Raw genomic sequence first — 23,514 nt, forward strand, 5'->3', positions numbered from 1 at the left:
CCTCACTAATAACAGCATATGAAACCAGGGGAACTCGACCTCACTAATAACAGCATATGAAACCAGGGGAAGTAGCACTTCATATTTATTTTTCATAGAATTTAATTCAATGCATATTCCATTCATACCATTATCCAAAATATACAACAAGGCAGAGGGGGCAGAGTTTGCAACTTCTATAAATATGTCTTTATTGATGTAGATGTTTTATTATCTTTTACATTTTGAACTCAAGTAGAGAGGAGAGGGACCACCTATTTTGTCACCTAGTTCATTCATGGTAAAAAAAAAGGTCCGTAGGCACCAGTCAAACTGCGCTGACAGGGGGGGCTGGTGATGATGTCAGAGAGGGAGGGGCTTTTTAAAAGGACCATAAAATAACTGCATTCAAAAAAAGAAAACACTGACAAGGTCGTATTATTCAGACGTCTAAAACTTCTGGTAAGAATGCCTCCCCTCTCCCCTCTTCTAATTCAGGCCTTTGGCGCACAGCTCCCCTTGATCCGTGATAGATATAAAGAGTTCAGCAAACTAGCCTCCATGTTGGCAACCAACGTGTCATAACAATAAGGTTCTCATTTGCATTCTGGGTGGAATGTCATTCTCCTTGCGACTTCCGGTGCCAACATGGCACCCACGCAAACTTGTCAAACCCAGTTTGCTGAATTCTGTAGATCTGTGGTTCCAGTGACGCCTGACCCAGCTTTCTTCACTCCCACTCGCCCCCTCTCCAGTCTCACCCCAGCCTGAACACCAGAGTGATTACAGGGGGCAGGACTCCAGCAGCAGACGGATAAGGAGGGTGAGAGAGAGAACGGCAAAATGAAAAACAAAACTCAAGATGATTCCAAACAACAGGCACGTTGGAATAGTGTGTGTCGATGCTGTCTAAACTGTCACTGTTAACAACAGCAGGAAATAGTTTGGTTTCTCACAGAAAAACACTGTTTCCCCTCTAAAAATACACTCCCCCACCCACCAGGAGGGAGGGGATGGGGGAGAGGGGGAAAGTGGGACACTGCACTGCTCCCACCATTTATGGGTGTATGCATACGTGGCTGTGATGAACAAGTGTGTGTGTGTGTGTGTCTTTGATCAGGTGTCACATGATCAGTGGTGTGTGTGTTTGTGTGTAGGTGTGCTGCGGCCGCCTGAAGACATGAAGGTGTGTGCCCGTTCCTCCGTTCAGATGATTTCAAAAGTCTTCTTGAGCTCCATGATGAGCTGCCAGTCAGATTTGCCCATCTCGTCTCGGAACCAGTTCTTCAGGGCATCGATGGACGCTCTGGTGATCTGGAGAACAAACAAAAGACCACATTCAGAACTCCGAAGTCTCCCCATTCTCATTATGGTCCACTACTTCTAGTACAGAACCCAGTGTTGTTAAGAGTTTGGGTACCTGCTGTCGGTACAATGTAACAGTCAGTACTTACAACATCTGATACACTGTGTTGACCTGAAAACCACGACACGGTAATTTGATCATTGAAAAGCAAAGTGTTGCCTTTCTCCTCTCTGTGACTGTACCTTGCTGACGAGGATGTCGGTGGCCTCAAAGTGTCGGCCGAACATCTTGGGTGCCTCTCCGGGGATCGGTTCGATCTTTATACAGATCTCCTGGCCCTTCTTGGCACTGTCCACCATCTTGTGGTTGATCTCAATGCTGGTCACGATGCCAATGTCCACAAACTGACAGGGAGGAAGTCAGTCAGATAATATTATTACACCGGTTTCTACGTCCTACCAAGATAGAAACAGGTCCCACAAACACATACTGCACTCTACATATACACACACACACTCACCCCCTTGCTGGGCACACAGAGTGGGGTTCCCTGTCTGAGGACCCCAGCCTCCACGTTGACTCCCATGACTATGGGGTCTCTAGAGTTGAAGATGAACTGAGGCAGGATCTTCAGCTTAGTGGGGAACACAGCAATGTGTCTGTGGAAAATGACAGAAAACAACTGTTACTACACCACAAACCCCACACCTACCGTCCTGTCTAGAAACCTAGCCCAGGCATACCCCACGCCAACTGTCCTGTCTAGAAACCTAGCCCAGGCATACCCCACACCAACTGTCCTGTCTAGAAACCTAGCCCAGACATACCCCACGCCAACTGTCCTGTCTAGAAACCTAGCCCAGACATACCCCACACATACTGTCCTGTCTGGAAACCTAGCCCAGGCATAACCCACGCCAACTGTCCTGTCTAGAAACCTAGCCCAGGCATAACCCACGCCAACTGTCCTGTCTAGAAACCTAGCATACCAGGCAAACCTAGCCCAGGCATAACCCACGCCAACTGTCCTGTCTAGAAACCTAGCCCAGGCATACCCCACGCCAACTGTCCTGTCTAGAAACCTAGCCCAGACATACCCCACACATACTGTCCTGTCTGGAAACCTAGCCCAGGCATAACCCACGCCAACTGTCCTGTCTAGAAACCTAGCCCAGGCATAACCCACGCCAACTGTCCTGTCTGGAAACCTAGCCCAGGCATACCCCACACCTACTGTCCTGTCTAGAAACCTAGCCCAGACATACCCCACACATTCTGTCCTGTCTAGAAACCTAGCCCAGACATACCCCACACCTTCTGTCCTGTCTAGAAACCTAGCCCAGACATACCCCACGCCAACTGTCCTGTCTAGAAAACTAGCCCAGACATAACCCACACCTACTGTCCTGTCTAGAAACCTATCCCAGACATACCCCACACCTACCGTCCTGTCTAGAAAACTAGCCCAGACATACCCCACGCCAACTGTCCTGTCTAGAAACCTAGCCCAGACATACCCCACGCCAACTGTCCTGTCTAGAAACCTAGCCCAGACATACCCCACGCCTACTGTCCTGTCTAGAAACCTAGCCCAAACATACCCCACGCCTACCGTCCTGTCTAGAAACCTAGCCCAGACATGCCCCACGCCTACTGTCCTGTCAAGAAACCTAGCCCAGATATACCCCACACCTTCTGTCCTGTCTAGAAACCTAGCCCAGATATACCCCACACCTACTGTCCTGTCACGAAACCTAGCCCAGGCATACCCCACACCTACTGTCCTGTCTGGAAACCTAGCCCAGGCATACCCCACACCTACTGTCCTGTCTGGAAACCTGAACCAGGCATACCCCACGCCTACCGTCCTGTCTGGAAACCTAGCCCAGACATACCCCACACCTACTGTCCTGTCTGGAAACCTGAACCAGGCATACCCCACGCCTACTGTCCTGTCTGGAAACCTGAACAGGGCATACCCCACGCCTACTGTCCTGTCTGGAAACCTAGCCCAGACATACCCCACGCCTACTGTCCTGTCAAGAAACCTAGCCCAGATATACCCCACACCTTCTGTCCTGTCTAGAAACCTAGCCCAAACATACCCCACGCCTACCGTCCTGTCTGGAAACCTAGCCCAGACATACCCCACACCTACCGCCCTGTCTAGAAAACTAGCCCAAACCTAGCCCAGACATACCCAACTGTCCTGTCTACACCTACCGCCCTGTCCTAGAAAACTAGCCCAGACATATCCCACACCTACTGTCCTGTCTAGAAAACTAGCCCAGACATACCCCACACCTTCTGTCCTGTCTAGAAACCTAGCCCAGATATACCCCACACCTACTGTCCTGTCACGAAACCTAGCCCAGGCATACCCCACACCTACTGTCCTGTCTAGAAAACTAGCCCAGACATACCCCACGCCTACTGTTCTGTCTAGAAACCTAGCCCTGGCATACCCCACACCTAATGTCCTGTCTAGAAAACTAGCCCAGACATACCCCACGCCAACTGTCCTGTCTAGAAACCTAGCCCAGACATACCCCACACCTACTGTCCTGTCTAGAAAACTAGCCCAGACATACCCCACACCTACTGTCCTGTCTAGAAACCTAGCCCAGACATACCCCACACCTACCGTCCTGTCTAGAAAACTAGCTCAGACATACCCCACGGCTACTGGAATACCTAGGATAGGATAAAGTAATCCTTCTCACCCCCCCCCCCCCCCCTTAAAAGACCTAGATGCACTATTGTAAAGTGGCTGTTCCACTGGATGTCATAAGGTGAAAGCACCAATTTGTAAGTCGCTCTGGATAAGAGTGTCTGCTAAATGACTTAAATGTAAATGTAAATGTACTGTCCTGTCTAGAAACCTAGCCCAGACATACCCCACGCCAACTGTCCTGTCTAGAAACCTAGCCCAGACATACCCCACGCCTACTGTCCTGTCTAGAAACCTAGCCCAGACATACCCCACGCCAACTGTCCTGTCAAGAAACCTAGCCCAGATATACCCCACACCTTCTGTCCTGTCTAGAAACCTAGCCCAGATATACCCCACACCTACTGTCCTGTCACGAAACCTAGCCCAGGCATACCCCACACCTACTGTCCTGTCTAGAAACCTAGCCCAGACATACCCCACACCTACTGTTCTGTCTAGAAACCTAGCCCAGGCATACCCCACACCTACTGTCCTGTCTGGAAACCTAGCCCAGATATACCCCACGCCTACTGTCATGTCTAGAAACCTAGCCCAGGCATACCCCACACCTACCGTCCTGTCTAGAAACCTAGCCCAGGCATACCCCACGCCTACTGTCCTGTCTAGAAACCTATCCCAGACATACCCCACACCTACCGCCCTGTCTGGAAAACTAGCCCAGACATACCCCACACCTACCGCCCTGTCTGGAAAACTAGCCCAGACATACCCCACGCCAACTGTCCTGTCTGGAAACCTAGCCCAGGCATACCCCACACCTACTGTCCTGTCTAGAAACCTAGCCCAGACATACCCCACACCTTCTGTCCTGTCTAGAAACCTAGCCCAGATATACCCCACACCTACTGTCCTGTCTAGAAACCTAGGCCAGGCATACCCCACACCTACTGTCCTGTCACGAAACCTAGCCCAGGCATACCCCACACCTACTGTCCTGTCTGGAAACCTAGCCCAGGCATACCCCACACCTACTGTCCTGTCTGGAAACCTAGCCCAGGCATACCCCACACCTACTGTCCTGTCTGGAAACCTGAACCAGGCATACCCCACGCCTACCGTCCTGTCTGGAAACCTAGCCCAGACATACCCCACACCTACTGTCCTGTCTGGAAACCTGAACCAGGCATACCCCACGCCTACTGTCCTGTCTGGAAACCTAGCCCAGACATACCCCACGCCTACTGTCCTGTCAAGAAACCTAGCCCAGATATACCCCACACCTTCTGTCCTGTCTAGAAACCTAGCCCAAACATACCCCACGCCTACAGTCCTGTCTAGAAACCTAGCCCAGACATACCCCACGCCTACTGTCCTGTCAAGAAACCTAGCCCAGATATACCCCACACCTTCTGTCCTGTCTAGAAACCTAGCCCAGATATACCCCACACCTACTGTCCTGTCTAGAAACCTAGCCCAGACATACCCCACGCCTACTGTCCTGTCTGGAAACCTAGCCCAGGCATACCCCACGCCTACCGTCCTGTCTGGAAACCTAGCCCAGGCATACCCCACGCCTACCGTCCTGTCTGGAAACCTAGCCCAGACATACCCCACACCTACCGCCCTGTCTAGAAAACTAGCCCAGACATACCCCACACCTACTGTCCTGTCTAGAAAACTAGCCCAGACATACCCCACGCCAACTGTCCTGTCTAGAAACCTAGCCCAGACATACCCCACACCTACTGTCCTGTCACGAAACCTAGCCCAGAAACCTACTAGCCCAGACATACCCCACGTCCTGTCTAGAAAACTGTCCTGTCTAGAAACCTAGCCCAGACATACCCCACGCCAACTGTCCTGTCAAGAAACCTAGCCCAGATATACCCCACACCTTCTGTCCTGTCTAGAAACCTAGCCCAGATATACCCCACACCTACTGTCCTGTCACGAAACCTAGCCCAGGCATACCCCACTGTCCTAGAAACCTAGCCCAGGCATACCCACACCTACTGTCCTGTCTAGAAACCTAGCCCAGACATACCCCACACCTACTGTCCTGTCTAGAAAACCTAGCCCAGACATACCCCACACCTACTGTCCTGTCTAGAAACCTAGCCCAGACATACCCCACACCTACTGTCCTGTCTGGAAACCTAGCCCAGGCATACCCCACGCCAACTGTCCTGTCAAGAAACCTAGCCCAGATATACCCCACACCTTCTGTCCTGTCTGAAACCTAGCCCAGATATACCCCACACCTACTGTCCTGTCTGGAAACCTAGCCCAGGCATACCCCACACCTACTGTCCTGTCAAGAAACCTAGAAACCACCTTCTGTCCTGTCTAGCCCCCAGACATACCCCACACCTACCGTCCTGTCTGGAAACCTAGCCCAGGCATACCCCACGCCTGTCAAGAAACCGTCCTTCTGTCCTGGAAACCTAGCCCAGACATACCCCTGTCTAGAAACACCTACCCCACGCCCTGTCCTGAAAACTAGCCCAGACATACCCCACACCTACTGTCCTGTCTGAAAACTAGCCCAGACATACCCCACGCTACAAACCTAGCCAACTGTGTCTAGAAAACTGTCCAGACAACCCCACACCTACTGTCCTGTCTAGAAAACTAGCCCAGACATACCCCACGCCAACTGTCCTGTCTAGAAACCTAGCCCAGACATACCCCACACCTACTGTCCTGTCTAGAAAACTAGCCCAGACATACCCCACACCTACTGTCCTGTCTAGAAACCTAGCCCAGACATACCCCACGCCAACTGTCCTGTCAAGAAACCTAGCCCAGATATACCCCACACCTTCTGTCCTGTCTAGAAACCTAGCCCAGATATACCCCACACCTACTGTCCTGTCACGAAACCTAGCCCAGGCATACCCCACACCTACTGTCCTGTCTAGAAACCTAGCCCAGACATACCCCACACCTACTGTCCTGTCTAGAAAACTAGCCCAGACATACCCCACACCTACTGTCCTGTCTAGAAACCTAGCCCAGACATACCCCACGCCAACTGTCCTGTCAAGAAACCTAGCCCAGATATACCCCACACCTTCTGTCCTGTCTAGAAACCTAGCCCAGATATACCCCACACCTACTGTCCTGTCACGAAACCTAGCCCAGGCATACCCCACACCTACTGTCCTGTCTAGAAACCTAGCCCAGACATACCCCACACCTACTGTCCTGTCTAGAAAACTAGCCCAGACATACCCCACGCCTACTGTTCTGTCTAGAAACCTAGCCCAGGCATACCCCACACCTACTGTCCTGTCTGGAAACCTAGCCCAGATATACCCCACGCCTACTGTCATGTCTAGAAACCTAGCCCAGGCATACCCCACACCTACTGTCCTGTCTAGAAACCTAGCCCAGACATACCCCACACCTACCGCCCTGTCTAGAAAACTAGCCCAGACATACCCCACGCCAACTGTCCTGTCTAGAAACCTAGCCCAGACATACCCCCACACCTACTGTCCTGTCTAGAAAACTAGCCCAGACATACCCCACACCTACTGTCCTGTCTAGAAACCTAGCCCAGACATACCCCACACCTACCGTCCTGTCTAGAAAACTAGCTCAGACATACCCCACGGCTACTGGAATACCTAGGATAGGATAAAGTAATCCTTCTCACCCCCCCTTAAAAGACCTAGATGCACTATTGTAAAGTGGCTGTTCCACTGGATGTCATAAGGTGAAAGCACCCATTTGTAAGTCGCTCTGGATAAGAGCGTCTGCTAAATGACTTAAATGTAAATGTAAATGTACTGTCCTGTCTAGAAACCTAGCCCAGACATACCCCACGCCAACTGTCCTGTCTAGAAACCTAGCCCAGACATACCCCACGCCTACTGTCCTGTCTAGAAACCTAGCCCAGACATACCCCACGCCAACTGTCCTGTCAAGAAACCTAGCCCAGATATACCCCACACCTTCTGTCCTGTCTAGAAACCTAGCCCAGATATACCCCACACCTACTGTCCTGTCACGAAACCTAGCCCAGGCATACCCCACACCTACTGTCCTGTCTAGAAACCTAGCCCAGACATACCCCACACCTACTGTTCTGTCTAGAAACCTAGCCCAGGCATACCCCACACCTACTGTCCTGTCTGGAAAACTAGCCCAGACATACCCCACACCTACCGCCCTGTCTGGAAACCTATCCCAGACATACCCCACGCCTACTGTCCTGTCTAGAAACCTATCCCAGACATACCCCACACCTACCGCCCTGTCTGGAAAACTAGCCCAGACATACCCCACACCTACCGCCCTGTCTGGAAAACTAGCCCAGACATACCCCACGCCAACTGTCCTGTCTAGAAACCTAGCCCAGACATACCCCACGCATACTGTCCTGTCAAGAAACCTAGCCCAGATATACCCCACACCTTCTGTCCTGTCTAGAAACCTAGCCCAGATATACCCCACACCTACTGTCCTGTCACGAAACCTAGCCCAGGCATACCCCACACCTACTATCCTGTCAAGAAACCTAGCCCAGATATACCCCACACCTACTGTCCTGTCTAGAAACCTAGCCCAGGCATACCCCACACCTACTGTCCTGTTTGGAAACCTACCCCACACCTACTAGAAACCTGAACCAGGCATACCCCACACCTACCGTCCTGTCTGGAAACCTAGCCCAGACATACCCCACACATACTGTCCTGTCTGGTAACCTAGCCCAGACATACCCCACACCTACTGTCCTGTTTGGAAACCTAGCCCAGACATACCCCACGCCTACCATCCTGTCTGGAAACCTAGCCCAGACATACATCCTGTCTGGAAACCAGGCATTGTCCTGTCTGGAAACCTAGCCCAGACATACCCCACACCTACTGTCCTGTCTAGAAACCTAGGCCAGGCATACCCCACGCCTACTGTCCTGTCTGGAAACTTGAACCAGGCATACCCCACACCTACTGTCCTGTCTGGTAACCTAGCCCAGGCATACCCCACACCTACTGTCCTGTTTGGAAACCTAGCCCAGGCATACCCCACACCTACTATCCTGTCTGGAAACCTGAACCAGGCATACCCCACACCTACTGTCCTGTTTGGAAACCTAGCCCAGACATACCCCACACCTACTGTCCTGTTTGGAAACCTAGCCCAGGCATACCCCATGCCTACTGTACTGTCTGGAAACCTAGCCTAGGCAGGACAGGTGTAGCCTTCCAATGGGCTGAGTGTGGATCACTTGTGCTAAGGCCTATGACAGCAAAACAAAGTTATGGTTGGTATCACGTAGTGTGTGTTCACTTACTTGAACTCGTCCTGCTTGGCCTTCTTGTAGTCCTCTCTGTACTTGGTGAAGGCATCAAACAGGTGGTAGATGATCTCAGCGCTGAACACCCTGACCCCCAGACTATCAGCCATCTCCTGAGAGTCCCTCTCCACCTTCACATCAAACGCCAGGATCGTTGCATACCTAGAACAGGACAGCATGGATTTTTATTGTCCAGTTTACACAGATAGGGTTAATGAGACAGTAACCAATCAAACAAATGTATGACAGGGTATAGAAAGGAGAGAAGACAGAAGAGGTCACACACTGTGGGTCATGCTCCAGCATAGCTGAAGCTTTCATCACGTCTTTCTTGTGGACTGGACCGATGTTGATGCCAGCGTACTGTTGGAGGAGACGGAAAAACATGAACATTACAGCACAGTTTCTCAATACTATATTGTAGTTTGATACGGTGTGTGTGTGTGTGTGTGTGTGTGTATGTGGGTGATACTCACAGGCACTTTGGACACTCGTAGGAACTCGAGCAAGGCTTCCAGGGATCCGAGAGTGGAGGCCTGGACGTACACACCCTTCTCCTCCAGCTTGATGGAGTTCAGAGTCTGTTTCAGCTCCCGCACCAGCTCATCCTGCATGGGGATCATAACGCAGAGGATCTCAATACACTGTGTGTGTGTGTGTACTAGTAACTAACTCAGAGATGGAAAAAAAGACAAGGAGAGGAAGCAGGGAGCCATTCATAACTATTGACATGTAGCCGTAGGTGGCAGAGGGATCCAGTCTAACACTATTGAGACACAGCCCTGTTTTCATACACAGCAGGGTTTCTTCAACTATGGATCGGGTTCCAAGTGGGTCGTGAATTATGAGAATACATCTATAATCCCACACTATTTCTTCTTAATTTGGGTGGTTGGAGGACGATTTGGGTCACAGGGTCAATTTCTCATTTGGGTCTCGAGCTGAACATTTTTAAGAACCTCTGATACACAGTACATTATTAACTAGGTGGTTCGAGCTATGAATGTTGATTGGCCAAAAGCTGTGGTATATCAGACCATATACCCAGGGTATGACAAAACATTTATTTTTTACTGCTCTAATTACGTTGGTAACCAGATAATAATAGCAGTAAGGCACCTCTAGGGTTTCTGGTATATTGCCAATATACCACGGCTAAGGCTGTATCCAGGCACTCTGCGTTGCATCTTGCTTAAGAACAGCCCTTAGCCGTGGTACATTGGCCATATACCACACCCACTCGGGCCTTATTGCTTAAATGTGCCAGTCTCACCCTGAGCACCGCCACCTCATCCTCCTTGTGGGCCACCAGCAGGGGGAGCCCTGCCAGGGTCTTTTCCAGGTCTTTCCCCAGGATCTTCACTCCCTGGGCCGTACACACCTCCTTATGCTTCTCATACTGGTTCTAAAGAGGACAGGGGTCAGATCATTCATTAATACTACCTACTGGTTCTAAAGAGGACAGGGGGTCAGATCATTCATTAATACTACCTACTGGTTCTGAAGAGGACAGGGGGTCAGATCATTCATTAATACTACCTACTGGTTCTAAAGAGGACAGGGGTCAGATCATTCATTAATACTACCTACTGGTTCTAAAGAGGACAGGGGTCAGATTATTCATTAATACTACCTACTGGTTCTAAAGAGGACAGGGGGTCAGATCATTCATTAATACTACCTACTGGTTCTAAAGAGGACAGGGGGTCAGATCATTCATTAATACTACCTACTGGTTCTAAAGAGGACAGGGGGTCAGATCATTCATTAATACTACACACAGATCATCATTATGGGGCCTAGGTGCAGTGAAATGTGTTGTTTTACAGGGTCAGCCACAGTAGCACGGTGCCCCTTGCTCAAAGGCACAGACAGATTTTACACATTGTCGGTTCGGGAATTCCAACCAGCGACTTTTCGGTAACTGGCCCAATGCTCTAACCGCTAGACTACCTGCTGCTAATTCTAACTTCCACCGTCACATTATCGCTTAGTCTGCCATTGACATCAGTGAATTATTTAGTGAAAATGAGACGTGGAAGTTAGGATTAACCCCTAGCCAAGTCATGGACAGCATGACATTCCTGTTGAAATCAGGTCAGAACTGTCTGCTGCTCCTACAAGTGCTCTTTAAAATAAACATAAACCTTTCCTCCATACCTTGACCCTGAGCTCCTTCATGGGTGGAGGCAGCAGCAGCCCCCTGATCTGGGTGACGATGGGTCCCTCCACCCCCGGGACGATGACGGTCATGCCCTCCCGGAGAACCCCGTTGATCAGGATCACGTCTATAGTGGTGCCCATACCAGGCAGGGCTTTCACCTGACCATGGACAGGGACACGTTGAGTTTAATACAACATTAAGTGTTAGACGACGCAATGGTAATGACACCGATGTAACGGCAATGACAGGGACACGTTGAGTTTAATACAACATTAAGTGTTAGACGACGCAATGGTAATGACACCGATGTAACGGCAATGACAGGGACACGTTGAGTTTAATACAACATTAAGTGTTAGACGACGCAACGGTAATGACACTGACATAACGGCAATGACACCAATGTAACGGTAATGACGCAACAGTAATGACAACTGACGTAACGGTAGTGCGACTGGTGTAACGGAAATTACCTTAAAATAACAGCAATCTAACCGTGACAACAACAGGGAGGATCATTCTTCCTCGTCCCCATGAACTGTGACAGTAATGTAGTAATTGTCCCTCACCTCCATGACCTGAGCCCTGAGCTCGTCGCAGTGTGCCAGGCGTCGTGCCAGCATGGTCTGGGTGAGCTCCACCAGCAGAGCGATCAGGTTGCCCATGCCGTCCCCGGAGTGGGCCGAGGTGGGCACCAGAGACACAAAGGTCCTCGGGTCCTTGTTCTCATGGAAGAGGGCTGCGTTCAGACCCTGTACGAATACACAATCAAATCAAAGTTCATTGGTCGCATACGCAGATTTGTAGATGTTAAGATGCAGTGAAATGCTACCAGTGAAGTAATGTCTAACACAATAACGACATACGAATTAAATGCAGAAATATCAGAACGAGCAATGTCAGAGACCAGAATATAAATATATATATACACATATAATAGTGTGTATAGACAGTATATCAACAGAAAAGGTGTGTACAGCAGTAGTGATATAGGATGAATCTTGACTAGAATACAGTATATACATATGAAGTGTGTAAAACAGTAGGTAAACATCATTGAAGTGACTAGTGTTCCATGTCTATGTACATAAGGCAGCAGTCTCTTAAGGTGCGGGGTCACTCAGGGTTCACACAATAGGTGCATCGCAATAGTGAATAGTGCTGTCAACTACAAAACTCTTTCCCCCTCCGTTGTTCATATAGTTAGTGACCTGCTGGGCGAACTCCACGATGACAGCTTTGGCCCTCTCGTCAAACTCATCCTTGGTGTTCTTCTTCTGCTTCTTCAGTGTGGCCACCACGTCTGTGTCCGGACTCTTCTTCCAGTCGTACAGACGGTCAATCTGGAGTAGACATAGAAATGGAACGAATAGAAGGGACAAAAATACACGTCACATGGATGGGCAACCAATTCACTATTTGTGAAAGAAAAAAAAGACTTCCGCAAGCCATTGTATCCTGGTAGCTTTATTCCCAGTGAATTGTGGGCCATTGAGTGCCTTTAATACATGCAAGTCCTCTACTAGACATCTATCCATCCATCCATCCCAGAGGTAAGCTATGAGCATGTCTGACCAGACAGACTGACCTTGTTAAGTGCTACAATGAAGGGACACTTCTTCTCCTTGAGCAGGTTGATGGACTCCAGGGTCTGAGGCTCCAGGCCGTGCATGATGTCCACCACCAGGATGGCTATGTCACACAGAGAGCTGCCCCGGTTCCTCAGGTTACTGGACACACAGACAGACGGAGCGAGATGCAGTCAGGACAAACACATTTAGGGCAGTGGACACACATGTTTCTGAATGAGGGTTTACCTGAAAGACTCGTGGCCTGGGGTGTCGATGATCAGCATTCCTGGGATTTTAATGGCCTCGTTGTTGAACTGAAGAGGAAACAATGAAATGATTAAAGAGCCATTAGACACCAACTATCTATTCAAATCCAATGCCATACACACACTGAGTGTACAAAATATTAGGAACACCTGCTCTTTCCATGACAGACTGACCAGGTGAATCCAGGTGACAGCTATGATCCCTTATTGATGTCACTTGTTAAATCCAATTCAATCAGTGTAGATGAAGGGGAGGAGACAGGTTAAAGAAGGATTTCTTTGAATGGACAAGACAAAACATTAAAGTGCCTTTGAACAGGGTATGGTAGTAGGTGTCAGGCGCACCGGTTTGAGTGTGTCAAGAACTGCAACGCTGCTGGGTTTTTCACATTCAACAGTTTCCTGTGTGTATCAAGAATGGTCCACCACCCAATGGCCATACAGCCAACTTGACAACTGTGAAGCATAGGAGTCAACATTGGCCAGCATTCCTGTGGAACGCTTTTGACACTGTAGAGTCCATGCCACGACAAATTGAGACTGTTCTGAGGGCAAAAGGGGGTACAACTCAATATTAGGAAGGTGTTTCTAATGTTTTGTACACTCAGTGTACGGTCACTGTTCAGTGTATGACTGGGTCTGAGCTGAAGGGAGAGGAGCAGCAGTACTCACGTTCTTCACCATCTTGGTCTGCTCTACGATGGCCTCCAGCGGTACGTTAGTGGCTCCGATCTGTTGGGTGATCCCTCCTGCCTCTCCGTCCTGTACGTGTGTATGCCTCAGCTTGTCCAGGATCTTGGTCTTGCCTGTGTCTACGTGGCCCAGTACACAGACGACAGGGGAGCGGAGCTTGTCCAGGTTTATGTTCTTTATGTTCTCTGCTCGCCGTTTCTACACAGGAGGAGCACCGAGGGAACAACATTACACTTCCCTACCGTTTAACAATGTTGATAGGATGTGCGTTTGTGAAAGACTACCTCAATACGCTTCTTGGCCTTGTCGTAGATTCGCTCCTCTTTAGTGCGATCGTCATCGGAGTCGCTGTCACTACTGGACTCTGAGCTCTCCTTCCCTCCCTTCCTCTTAGTGGCTGGGGCCTGCTGCATTGTGTGAGGCTGACTCTCCTTCACTTCCTCCTCACTCTCCTCCTCTTCGTCATCCTCTTCCTCCTCGTCCTCTTCCTCGTCGTCGTCCTCTTCCTCCGGCTGTGACGAGGGTTTCTGTTGGGGCTGCTTTGGCGTCTCTGGCTTCACCTCAATGTGGACCGTCTTCAGCTCTGTAGAGGGAGAAGAGACGTTATGTGAGGTGTAAGCCACCAAGCCTTTGGGAGATATTGCCATATTGCTAAAAACCTCAAGTCTGTCCTGTCTTACCTTTGTCCTGATCGATGGTCTCAGCAATAGCCTCCCAGTCATCAACTGCAGACTCAGCTTTCTGCTCTACCTCTGGGGGGAGGGACAGGAAGACATGACACAAAATGTGACTGAGGCAATGAAAGTTGTCTGGCGTTACACCCAGATCTGGACAACAAGCGGAGGACATTAAGGCAGGCTCCGTCTCCAAGATCTATGGTCCATTTTACCTGCTGCTACTTCGGGAGTTTCCACCGCCATCGGTGAGATGATTGGCTCTGCCATCTCCGACGTGGGTGACATGACCTCTGAGATCTCTGACCGGGGAAGAGGAGGAATGAGGGACGAGGCACAAACAAATAGAAAGATGACTTTGCAGTTGGACATGTATTTGATGTGGATTGGAAGAGGCTGTTACCTTCAGGGGTCTGTGCTTGTTGGGGCTTCTTTTTCCTCTTGTCTCCGTACACTGGCTTCTTCTTTGGCACTGAGTCATCTTTGGATGGCACTTCAATACCCTGGGCCTTCAGGAGTTCAAGTGTGGCCTCTGCCCTGGCCCGGGCCTCTTTCTGGGCTTTGGTCAGCAGTTTGCCCTCCTTCTTCAGCCTCTCCTTCCTCTCTTTCTCCTTCTGTTTCTTCTTCTCCTTACGCTCCTGTTCCAGACGCTCCTGTAGGTGTTACATTGAAGAGGTCAGTTGGTAAGAGGTCAGTGTGTGTGTATACAGTGTGTGTGTGTGTGTGTGTGCTTAACCTGCTCCAGTCTCTGAGCCTCCTGCTCTTCCAGGCGACGCAGGTTCTCCTCTTCCTCCTTCTTGGCACGCTCCTCTTCCTCCTTCATGTGAGCCAGAGCCTCCTGCATGGCTTTCACTGTGGCCTTGCTGGGTCCCTTCTTCTTCTCCTCTTTCTCCTTGTCCCCCTTCTTCTTCTTCTTGTCTTTCTTGCCCTTCTTGTCTACCTCTTCCTCTTCTGAAGTAACAAAAATACCCCAGACAGAAATCAGTCATATTGCATGTAACTACACAGTAACACCACTTAACTACTTTGAAAACATTACCATTGGGTTCATTCATTGTTTCCACCACATCCACCACAATGGGTACAGAATTAAGATGAGTAGACTTATACTATTGTAACTGCATGCAACTACACATTAACCTGTTGAGTGTAGGGGGCAGTATTTTGATGTTTGGATGAAAAACGTACCCAAATGAAACTGCCTATTTCTCAGGCCCAGAAGCTAGAATATGCATATAATTGTCAGATTTAGATAGAAAACACTCTAAAGTTTCCAAAACTGTCAAAATATTGTCTGTGAGTATAACAGAACTGATATTGCAGGCGAAAACCTGAGGAAAATCCAACCAGGAAGTGCCTCTTAGTTTGAAAGCTCCCTGTTCCATTGCATGCCTTCCCTCCATTTAAAGGGATATCAACCAGATTCCTTTCCCTATGGCTTCCACGTGGTGTGAACAGTCTTTAGACATAGTTTCAGCCTTTTATTCTGAAAAATGAGTGAGAACGATCACATCGCGTCAGTGGATGGCTGGATGCCAGCAGAGTTTTGCATCCGCAACAGCTTGGAGCAGACATTTTCTCTCGCTCTCTCCTATTGAAAAAGCTACGGCCAGGTTAAAATATGATCAATTATTTATTGTAAAAACAACCTGAGGATTGATTATAAAAAACATTTGACATGTTTCTACGAACTTTACGGATACTATTTGGAATTTTCGTCTGCCCGTCATGACCTGCACGAGCCTGTGGATTTCTGAACAAAATGCGCCAAACCAAATGGAGGTTTTTGGATATAAAAATCATCTTTATCGAACAAAAGGAACATTTATTGTGTAACTGGGAGTCTCTGGGAGTGCAAACATCCGAAGATCATCAAAGGTAAGCGATTCATTTTTATTGCTTTTCTGACTTTCGTGACCAATCTACTTTGCTGCTAGCTGTTTGTAATGTTTTGTCTGCTGAGACAGATGTCCTCACATAAACGCTTGGTTTGCTTTCGCTGTAAAGCTTTTTTGAAATCTGACAAACCAGGTGGATTAACAACAAGCTACGCTGTGTTTTGCTATATTGCACTTGTGATTTCATGAAAATTAAATATTTTTAGTAATTTAATTTGAATTTGGCGCTCTGCAATTCAGCAGATGTTGACAAAAATGATCCCGCTAACGGGATGGGTGCGCCAAGAAGTTAACAACACGTGTATTAGTATGTATTATGGATCCTCATTAGCTGCTCTTCCTGGGGTCCAGCAAAATTAAGGCATGTAACAAGCTACCTTGAAGCAGAAATCTGTTATTTTCCTTCTCTTACCATTAACTGCTTCAAGCACCTCATCGGCAGCTAATGGGTACAGATAAGCATTTACACATTCTTAAAACGAAAGTAGTTCCTACATGGCATATGGGCAACTCATTGTAAAGTGTTGCCGTTTAGGCTGTGGAATGGATACAATATAAACCAATTGTAAATCTCACCCTCTCCTTGAGGATCAGCCCCTTCCTGATCTTCAATCTCTGCTGCTGCCTCCGTCTCTGCTGCTGGGGTTGGGGCTGCTGCTGGGGTTGGGGCTGCTGATGGGGCCACCGCTGGCTCACTCTTATTCACTACCTCTTTCTCTTTCTTAGGCACTGCTGCAACCTCAATACTCCCCTCTTTCTCCTCCTCCTTCTCCTTCTGCTTCTTCAGCTTAGCCCTGTCCTCCTCTTTCTTCTTGCGGTCTCTCTCCTTCTTCTCTGCCTTCTTCTGAGCTGCCGTCTTCATCTTGAAGGTTCCCTCCTCCTCTTCCTCTTCTTCACTTTCTGCCTTAGCTTTGCCCTTCTTCTTCTTGCCTTTCTTTCCAGCCTGCGATGCGTCCACCGAGTCGTCATCATCTGAATCATCCTCCCCTCCCCCCTCTCCTTTCGTCGCACCTCCATCGTCATCCTCCTCTTCCTCGTCCGAGGCCTCCTTGCGGCCTCCCTTCTTCCCTGCCTTGGGTTTCCTCCGGGTCCGTGAGGTGTCGTCCTCCGAGTCTGAGCCAGCAGCAGTAGCAGCCGGGGCAGCAGAAGTCTTCTTGTCCTTCTGCTTGTCTTCGTCTTCCACGTCACCCGTACCCGAAACCTCTTCGTCGTCCCTGTCGTCATCCTCCAGGCTGGCTCGCTTGCCCTTCCGCGTCTTCTTCTTCTCCGCTTTGGTGGGCGGCGGGGGCTCGGCGGCACTCTCCGGCTCGTCTGTGGCGTCTGGTTTCTGTGGATTGCGGAAGTGATGAGTACTCCATAGAAGCATGTGCTTTGCCAGACAGGGTCATTACATAAGCAAATTAGCATTGGGCTATAGCCTGGTATAAGGCCATTACATATGCAGGTTAGCATTGGGCTATAGCCTGGTATAGGGTCATTACATAAGCAGATTAGCATTGGGCTATTAGCCCAGGGTTTCCGGTTAGAAACTGTGGCGCCAGACATGACTGGACCCATAGGAATAATTTTGCACGCCCAATTTTTCAGTTTTTGATTTGTTAAAAAAGTTTGAAATATCCAATAAATGTCATTCCACTTCATGATTGTGTCCCACTTGTTGTTGATTCTTCACAAAAAAATACAGTTTTATATCTTTATGTTTGAAGCCTGAAATGTGGCAAAAGGTCGCAAAGTTCAAGGGGGCCGAATACTTTCGCAAGGCACTGTATTTACATTAATTGGTATTTCCGCCAATGGGCTAAAATGCATTATCAGCTTTTCTAATTTATTTTTTTAAGCCGGCTATTACTGGCAAACGGAAACCCTATTATAACCTGGTATAAGGTCATTACATATGCAGATTAGCATTGGGCTATAGCCTGGTATAAGGTCATTACATATGCAGATTAGCATTGGGCTATAGCCTGGTATAAGGTCATTACATATGCAGATTAGCATTGGGCTATAGCCTGGTATAAGGTCATTACATATGAAGATTAGCATTGGGCTATAGCCTGGTATAAGGTTATTACATATGCAGATTAGCATTGGGCTATAGCCTGGTATAAGGTCATTACATATGCAGATTAGCATTGGGCTATAGCCTGGTATAAGGTCATTACATATGAAGATTAGCATATGGCTACACTTCACCTTGCTGCCTTTAGCTCCTGTGGTTTCAAGAGACAGTTCCTCCAGCTCCTTCAGGATGTCGTCTTCACTGTTAAAGATCAAATCATTATGATCAATACACAGTATGCTGAAAAGTCCAAGGCAAGTGTAGAAATATTTCCCTCCAACAGTTGGTTCTTATTTCCATAATTATTTTAAAATGGAGCGTTCATTACTGTCGAAGAGAGAGAAATAAAGACTTACTCAAAATCATCTTTCTTTTTGTCTTTCTTCTTCTTGGCCTTTCCTTTACCTTGCTCCTTGGAGGCTCCCGCTCCTTCGATTTCTGCTGCTAGAGCATCAAGGTCGATGCCACCGTCTTTGGCACTGAAACAAAGTCATGCAAATCACATATGATGCACATTACACATGGTAAAAGGCAGCATTACCAAGCATAGCTGGGAACCACATGCTTCTTTCTCCATGCAGATTTCTGCCATATGCTATGTTACAAAAACTGCAGGCTTACAGGCTGACTACACCGCTCTCGTCACGTGAGCGAGCATGCAAAATAAATGTAGAAATCTATGTTATTCAATTATTGCGCCAACAAGCGTCTGCGTTGCCATGGGATAAAATAGAAGTAAGTTCTATTTGTGACGCAGATCGCGCTGCAACTCCTGAAACTCTCCCATCTCCTCATTGGTAAATAGAAGCAGGTACCCACATGCCATCTCCTCATTGGTTATACCCACGTGGGTGACTGAAAGACGAACGAGGTCAGTGGCGGTAATGCACCTAATTTATGAAAGTTGCCAATCGCATTATAAAGTCAAGAGAAGAAAAGGCCTAGAAGGAGGAGAGATGACTAGAAACGATTCAGTTGACAGTTTTATGTGTGGATTAATTGGCGGAGTAGAAAACCTTGTGCATTTCAGATAAAATACCAACTGAATGTTTACATCCCAGGACAAATTAGCTAGCAACAGCAAGCTAGCTAAAAAGGACTAATTAGATAGCATGTGCAAGCTAGCTTGAATGTGTGGTATTTCAAATATTTGCAGCCTTGATCCAATTAGCACATTTCACGCAAATATGATTTTCATATCCAGTCCAACAAAAGACAGACCCAGTCAGTCATTCCGACCAAGACAGACCCAGTCAGTCAGACCCAGTCAGTCACAGGACACTAAAAATTCTGTCAACAGAAAACATTTTCTGTTGACAGATTTGAAGGCTTTACTGCGGTCCTAAAATGACATGCTGGTGGCCACAAATCAACCCTGACAGTGGGAAGTGTGCATCCAACAAGAACAACACCACCACATGAATGGCAGCTGCACACTTGACACTGTTACGCCTTCAGTCCCCAAAAAATGCAATAACTAATTCTAGACCTTCAGTCTTATGTCAGACGGGTGAAGATGAAAACCAAACATGAAAGACAAACAACTTCAGTCCCTAACCTGTAATGACCATTATGATCATCTCAACTACTAACCATCCACAATCCAACCACAACAACCTTACCTGAAGCAGCACATGGATCTTTGAGACTAAAAGCCCTACGTCTGCTCAGCCTCAGACTTTATACAGAGGGTGAGGCTAGCCTCCTTGCATGCCTGTTGCATCAGCAGTGGAAAACACCTCTATGTTAGAAGGAACAGGGCCCAACCCCGGGTAAAACACACAGGGTGCACAGTGCACATACTCTTGCCTCTGGGTAATAAAATCATGAAGAAGCAGCTGATACACAGAATGTTGATGGAGTTATCCTGTTCTATCAATGTTATTCCTTTCACTTATTTACCTGTAATAACTACTATGAATATGGCTTATATACAAGTGCCTTTAGGGTTAGGGGCTAGTGGTTGTTTCTGGACCAGACCTATAATAGTTGTTGGTTATGGGGAACAGAGGACCATAGTTAATCAAGCTTTAATATCCTTCCGCCATTGCTGTTCAGCGCCATCTTTAGCCCTGGCCTGGTATCATCTTGACCTCACAGCAGAGTTGACTGGAACAGGAGCAGGCTACAGATCAGCAGTATACAGTACAGGGGGTGAGAGCTCACCATCACGGCAGGTCAGTCAATATATATGTATACAGTACAGGGGGTGAGAGCTCACCATCACTGCAGGTCAGTCAATATATATGTATACAGTACAGGGGGTGAGAGCTCACCATCACGGCAGGTCAGTCAATATATATGTATACAGTACAGGGGGTGAGAGCTCACCATCACTGCAGGTCAGTCAATATATATGTATACAGTACAGGGGTGAGAGCTCACCATCACTGCAGGTCAGTCAATATATATGTATACAGTACAGGGGGTGAGAGCTCACCATCACTGCAGGTCAGTCAATATATATGTATACAGTACAGGGGGTGAGAGCTCACCATCACTGCAGGTCAGTCAATATATATGTATACAGTACAGGGGGTGAGAGCTCACCATCACTGCAGGTCAGTCAATATATATGTATACAGTACAGGGGGTGAGAGCTCACCATCACTGCAGGTCAGTCAATATATATGTATACAGTACAGGGGGTGAGAGCTCACCATCACTGCAGGTCAGTCAATATATATGTATACAGTACAGGGGGTGAGAGCTCACCATCACTGCAGGTCAGTCAATATATCCCTCAATTATCAACTTAAATGCCAGCAGGACACTTAGCCTACTGTCGCTCTGTCTATTATCTGTAAGCTCATTCCCACATTCAAAAGCAGACACCTGGTCTTTTTAATTTACCTTTATTTTACTAGGCAAGTCAGTTAAGAACAAATTCTTATTTTCAATGACGGCCTAGGAACAGTGGGTTAACTGCCTGTTCAGGGGCAGAACGACAGATTTGTACCTTGTCAGCTCGGGGATTCGAACTTGCAACCTTTCGGTTACTAGTCCAAGACTCTAACCACTAGGCTACCCTGCCGCCCCGTCTTGACTTAGAAAGGTTGGATAAGAGTGCCTATTACAAGTAGTGAGTGTAGATTTGTGCACTTGGCAGACAAGCATCCGTTGTAGGGCTATGTCGTAATGAGACGTGAGTCAGTGTCAATTGACATCTCTATTCAGGAATGCATCATAATATATGAACAACAACATTGGTTTAGACTTTTGGTCGTAATGCCTAATACTTGGCAATGGAAATAGTATATATATTCTAGCCATTGAGATCAGTATACGGTTTTATTCTGAAGCACCCCCTCCCCCCAAACCGAGGACAACAACAAATCTCTAACTGGGGTATCAATCGCAAATGACCATGTTTACTCACACGGGGTCACAGCCATTGGATGGATACTCAAGCCATAGAGGCGACAGTTGGGACAATGAATGAGGGCCCTTTCTGACAGCACAATGAAAAGGGATGACGTTGCAGGCATGGGGCATAGCCAGGCTGGAGGTCCTCACTTGTGTTGTCAGTGACTCAAAGATTCAGCAATAGTTCGCTGACAATGTCCTCCTAGAATTGCATCATGTATAGCTAGTTATCTGCGTTTCCCTATTAGTGGACGAGCAAGCTAGCTAAGTTAGATAGCTCACGAGCTAATGGAAATTAACTTCATTATGTGACTGCATGGAGCCTGGCTAGCTGGTAGTAGGATGCCAATGTAGCTGCATAACATATGCTAGCTAATAGCGAGAATAATAGGTGTCATGTCTCTGTTGTTCAGCATCAAGTGTGTTTATACAAGATATAAATTGGTTAATTCATTGTCAATATGAAAGGTTGAAAACAAGTGCGCGAGGATAACGTTAGCTTATGAATAAGCCCGAGACGGGAGGCCTAGCCAAGGCAATCTGCCGCCACATGAAACTCATGGCTTCAGTATCATGCTAATGCTAGCCAGCTCAGCCTGTCCGTCTAACGTTAGCTAGCTAACAGTTATAGTCTTAGAAGTCTGTTGCATACATCACAACTTTCTCAAATCGTATGACACACGGGCCACACTATCATGTACCTGTCATCGCCTGACTTTTTCTGTTTCTTCCCCATTCTCCTTGTTTTTATTTTTATCCACAATGTTCAGCCTCGTTGTTCGCCGATACAGCACATATGGTTGGTCCAATGGGGGTTGTTCACACATCCTGCGCAGTTGCAGAGCGTTTTCTATTGCCTGTACTGAAGTGCATCTTCACTGCGCAAACTGCGCAGGTATAATGGAGTAACACATTATTAATAGTATTAGTATTGTGACAGGTGCAAAGAAAGGTGTTGTTTTACAGGGTCAGCCAGTAGTACGGCATCCCAGGGGCAAATTAGGGTACCTTGCTCAAGGGTACATCGATAGATTTTTCACCTTGTCGGTTCAGGTATTCAAACTAATAACCTTTCAGTTACTGGTCCAACACTAAACGCTAGGCCAAAGAGTTTTATAATCAACCCAAGATAGACAGCAGCATGTAATTTCCAATGAGAGCAACTTAATCATAGAGGGCACTCTGCAGAACAGGCAACCGGTGGGCAGAGCCAAGCACGAGCTAGCGAGATCCTATTGGCACGTTCTAGCATGTATTTGCATATTTTAGTTAGGGAATGCCACTGTGTGCGTGTGAAATCAATCAATTGGCATTTCGCCCTTACACTCCTTCTAAACAAAGCTATTTTTTACAACTTTGGCAAAGGGTAAAGTCTATAAAACTTAGTCCACTCTGTTTGTAATATATTTTAGTTTTGGGAACAGAAAACTGTATTGGGATGAAATGTTTCATCGATGACAAAATTTGCAGAATGTCAGCCAAAATCCATATTGCTCCATCTTCCCCCACTGGGCTTCCTCTCATCACTTGTTTTTCAAAGCAGAGGATCATTGGTT

At 47.8% G+C, this 23,514-nt stretch overlaps 1 protein-coding gene across 1 annotated transcript; it reads right to left on the reverse strand.

Moving 5' to 3' along the window:
- Nucleotides 1–166: 166 nt before the first annotated feature.
- LOC115123083 (eukaryotic translation initiation factor 5B) lies at nt 167–22,790 on the reverse strand. Its single transcript, XM_065024419.1, has 22 exons — nt 22,660–22,790; nt 18,949–19,071; nt 18,727–18,793; nt 17,110–17,860; nt 15,372–15,586; nt 15,039–15,288; nt 14,851–14,937; nt 14,642–14,713; nt 14,246–14,544; nt 13,941–14,159; nt 13,249–13,316; nt 13,020–13,161; nt 12,643–12,774; nt 12,001–12,183; nt 11,428–11,589; nt 10,541–10,672; nt 9,744–9,875; nt 9,554–9,630; nt 9,265–9,429; nt 1,806–1,944; nt 1,528–1,689; nt 167–1,293 (listed from the first exon to the last, which is right to left on the reverse strand). The coding sequence occupies exons 1-22, from the start codon at nt 22,692–22,694 to the stop codon at nt 1,186–1,188; spliced, it is 3,720 nt and encodes a 1,239-aa protein (XP_064880491.1). The 5' UTR covers nt 22,695–22,790; the 3' UTR covers nt 167–1,185.
- Nucleotides 22,791–23,514: the final 724 nt, after the last annotated feature.

Source organism: Oncorhynchus nerka, linkage group LG2, assembly GCF_034236695.1.
Source record: "Oncorhynchus nerka isolate Pitt River linkage group LG2, Oner_Uvic_2.0, whole genome shotgun sequence".
Lineage (NCBI taxonomy): Eukaryota > Metazoa > Chordata > Actinopteri > Salmoniformes > Salmonidae > Oncorhynchus > Oncorhynchus nerka.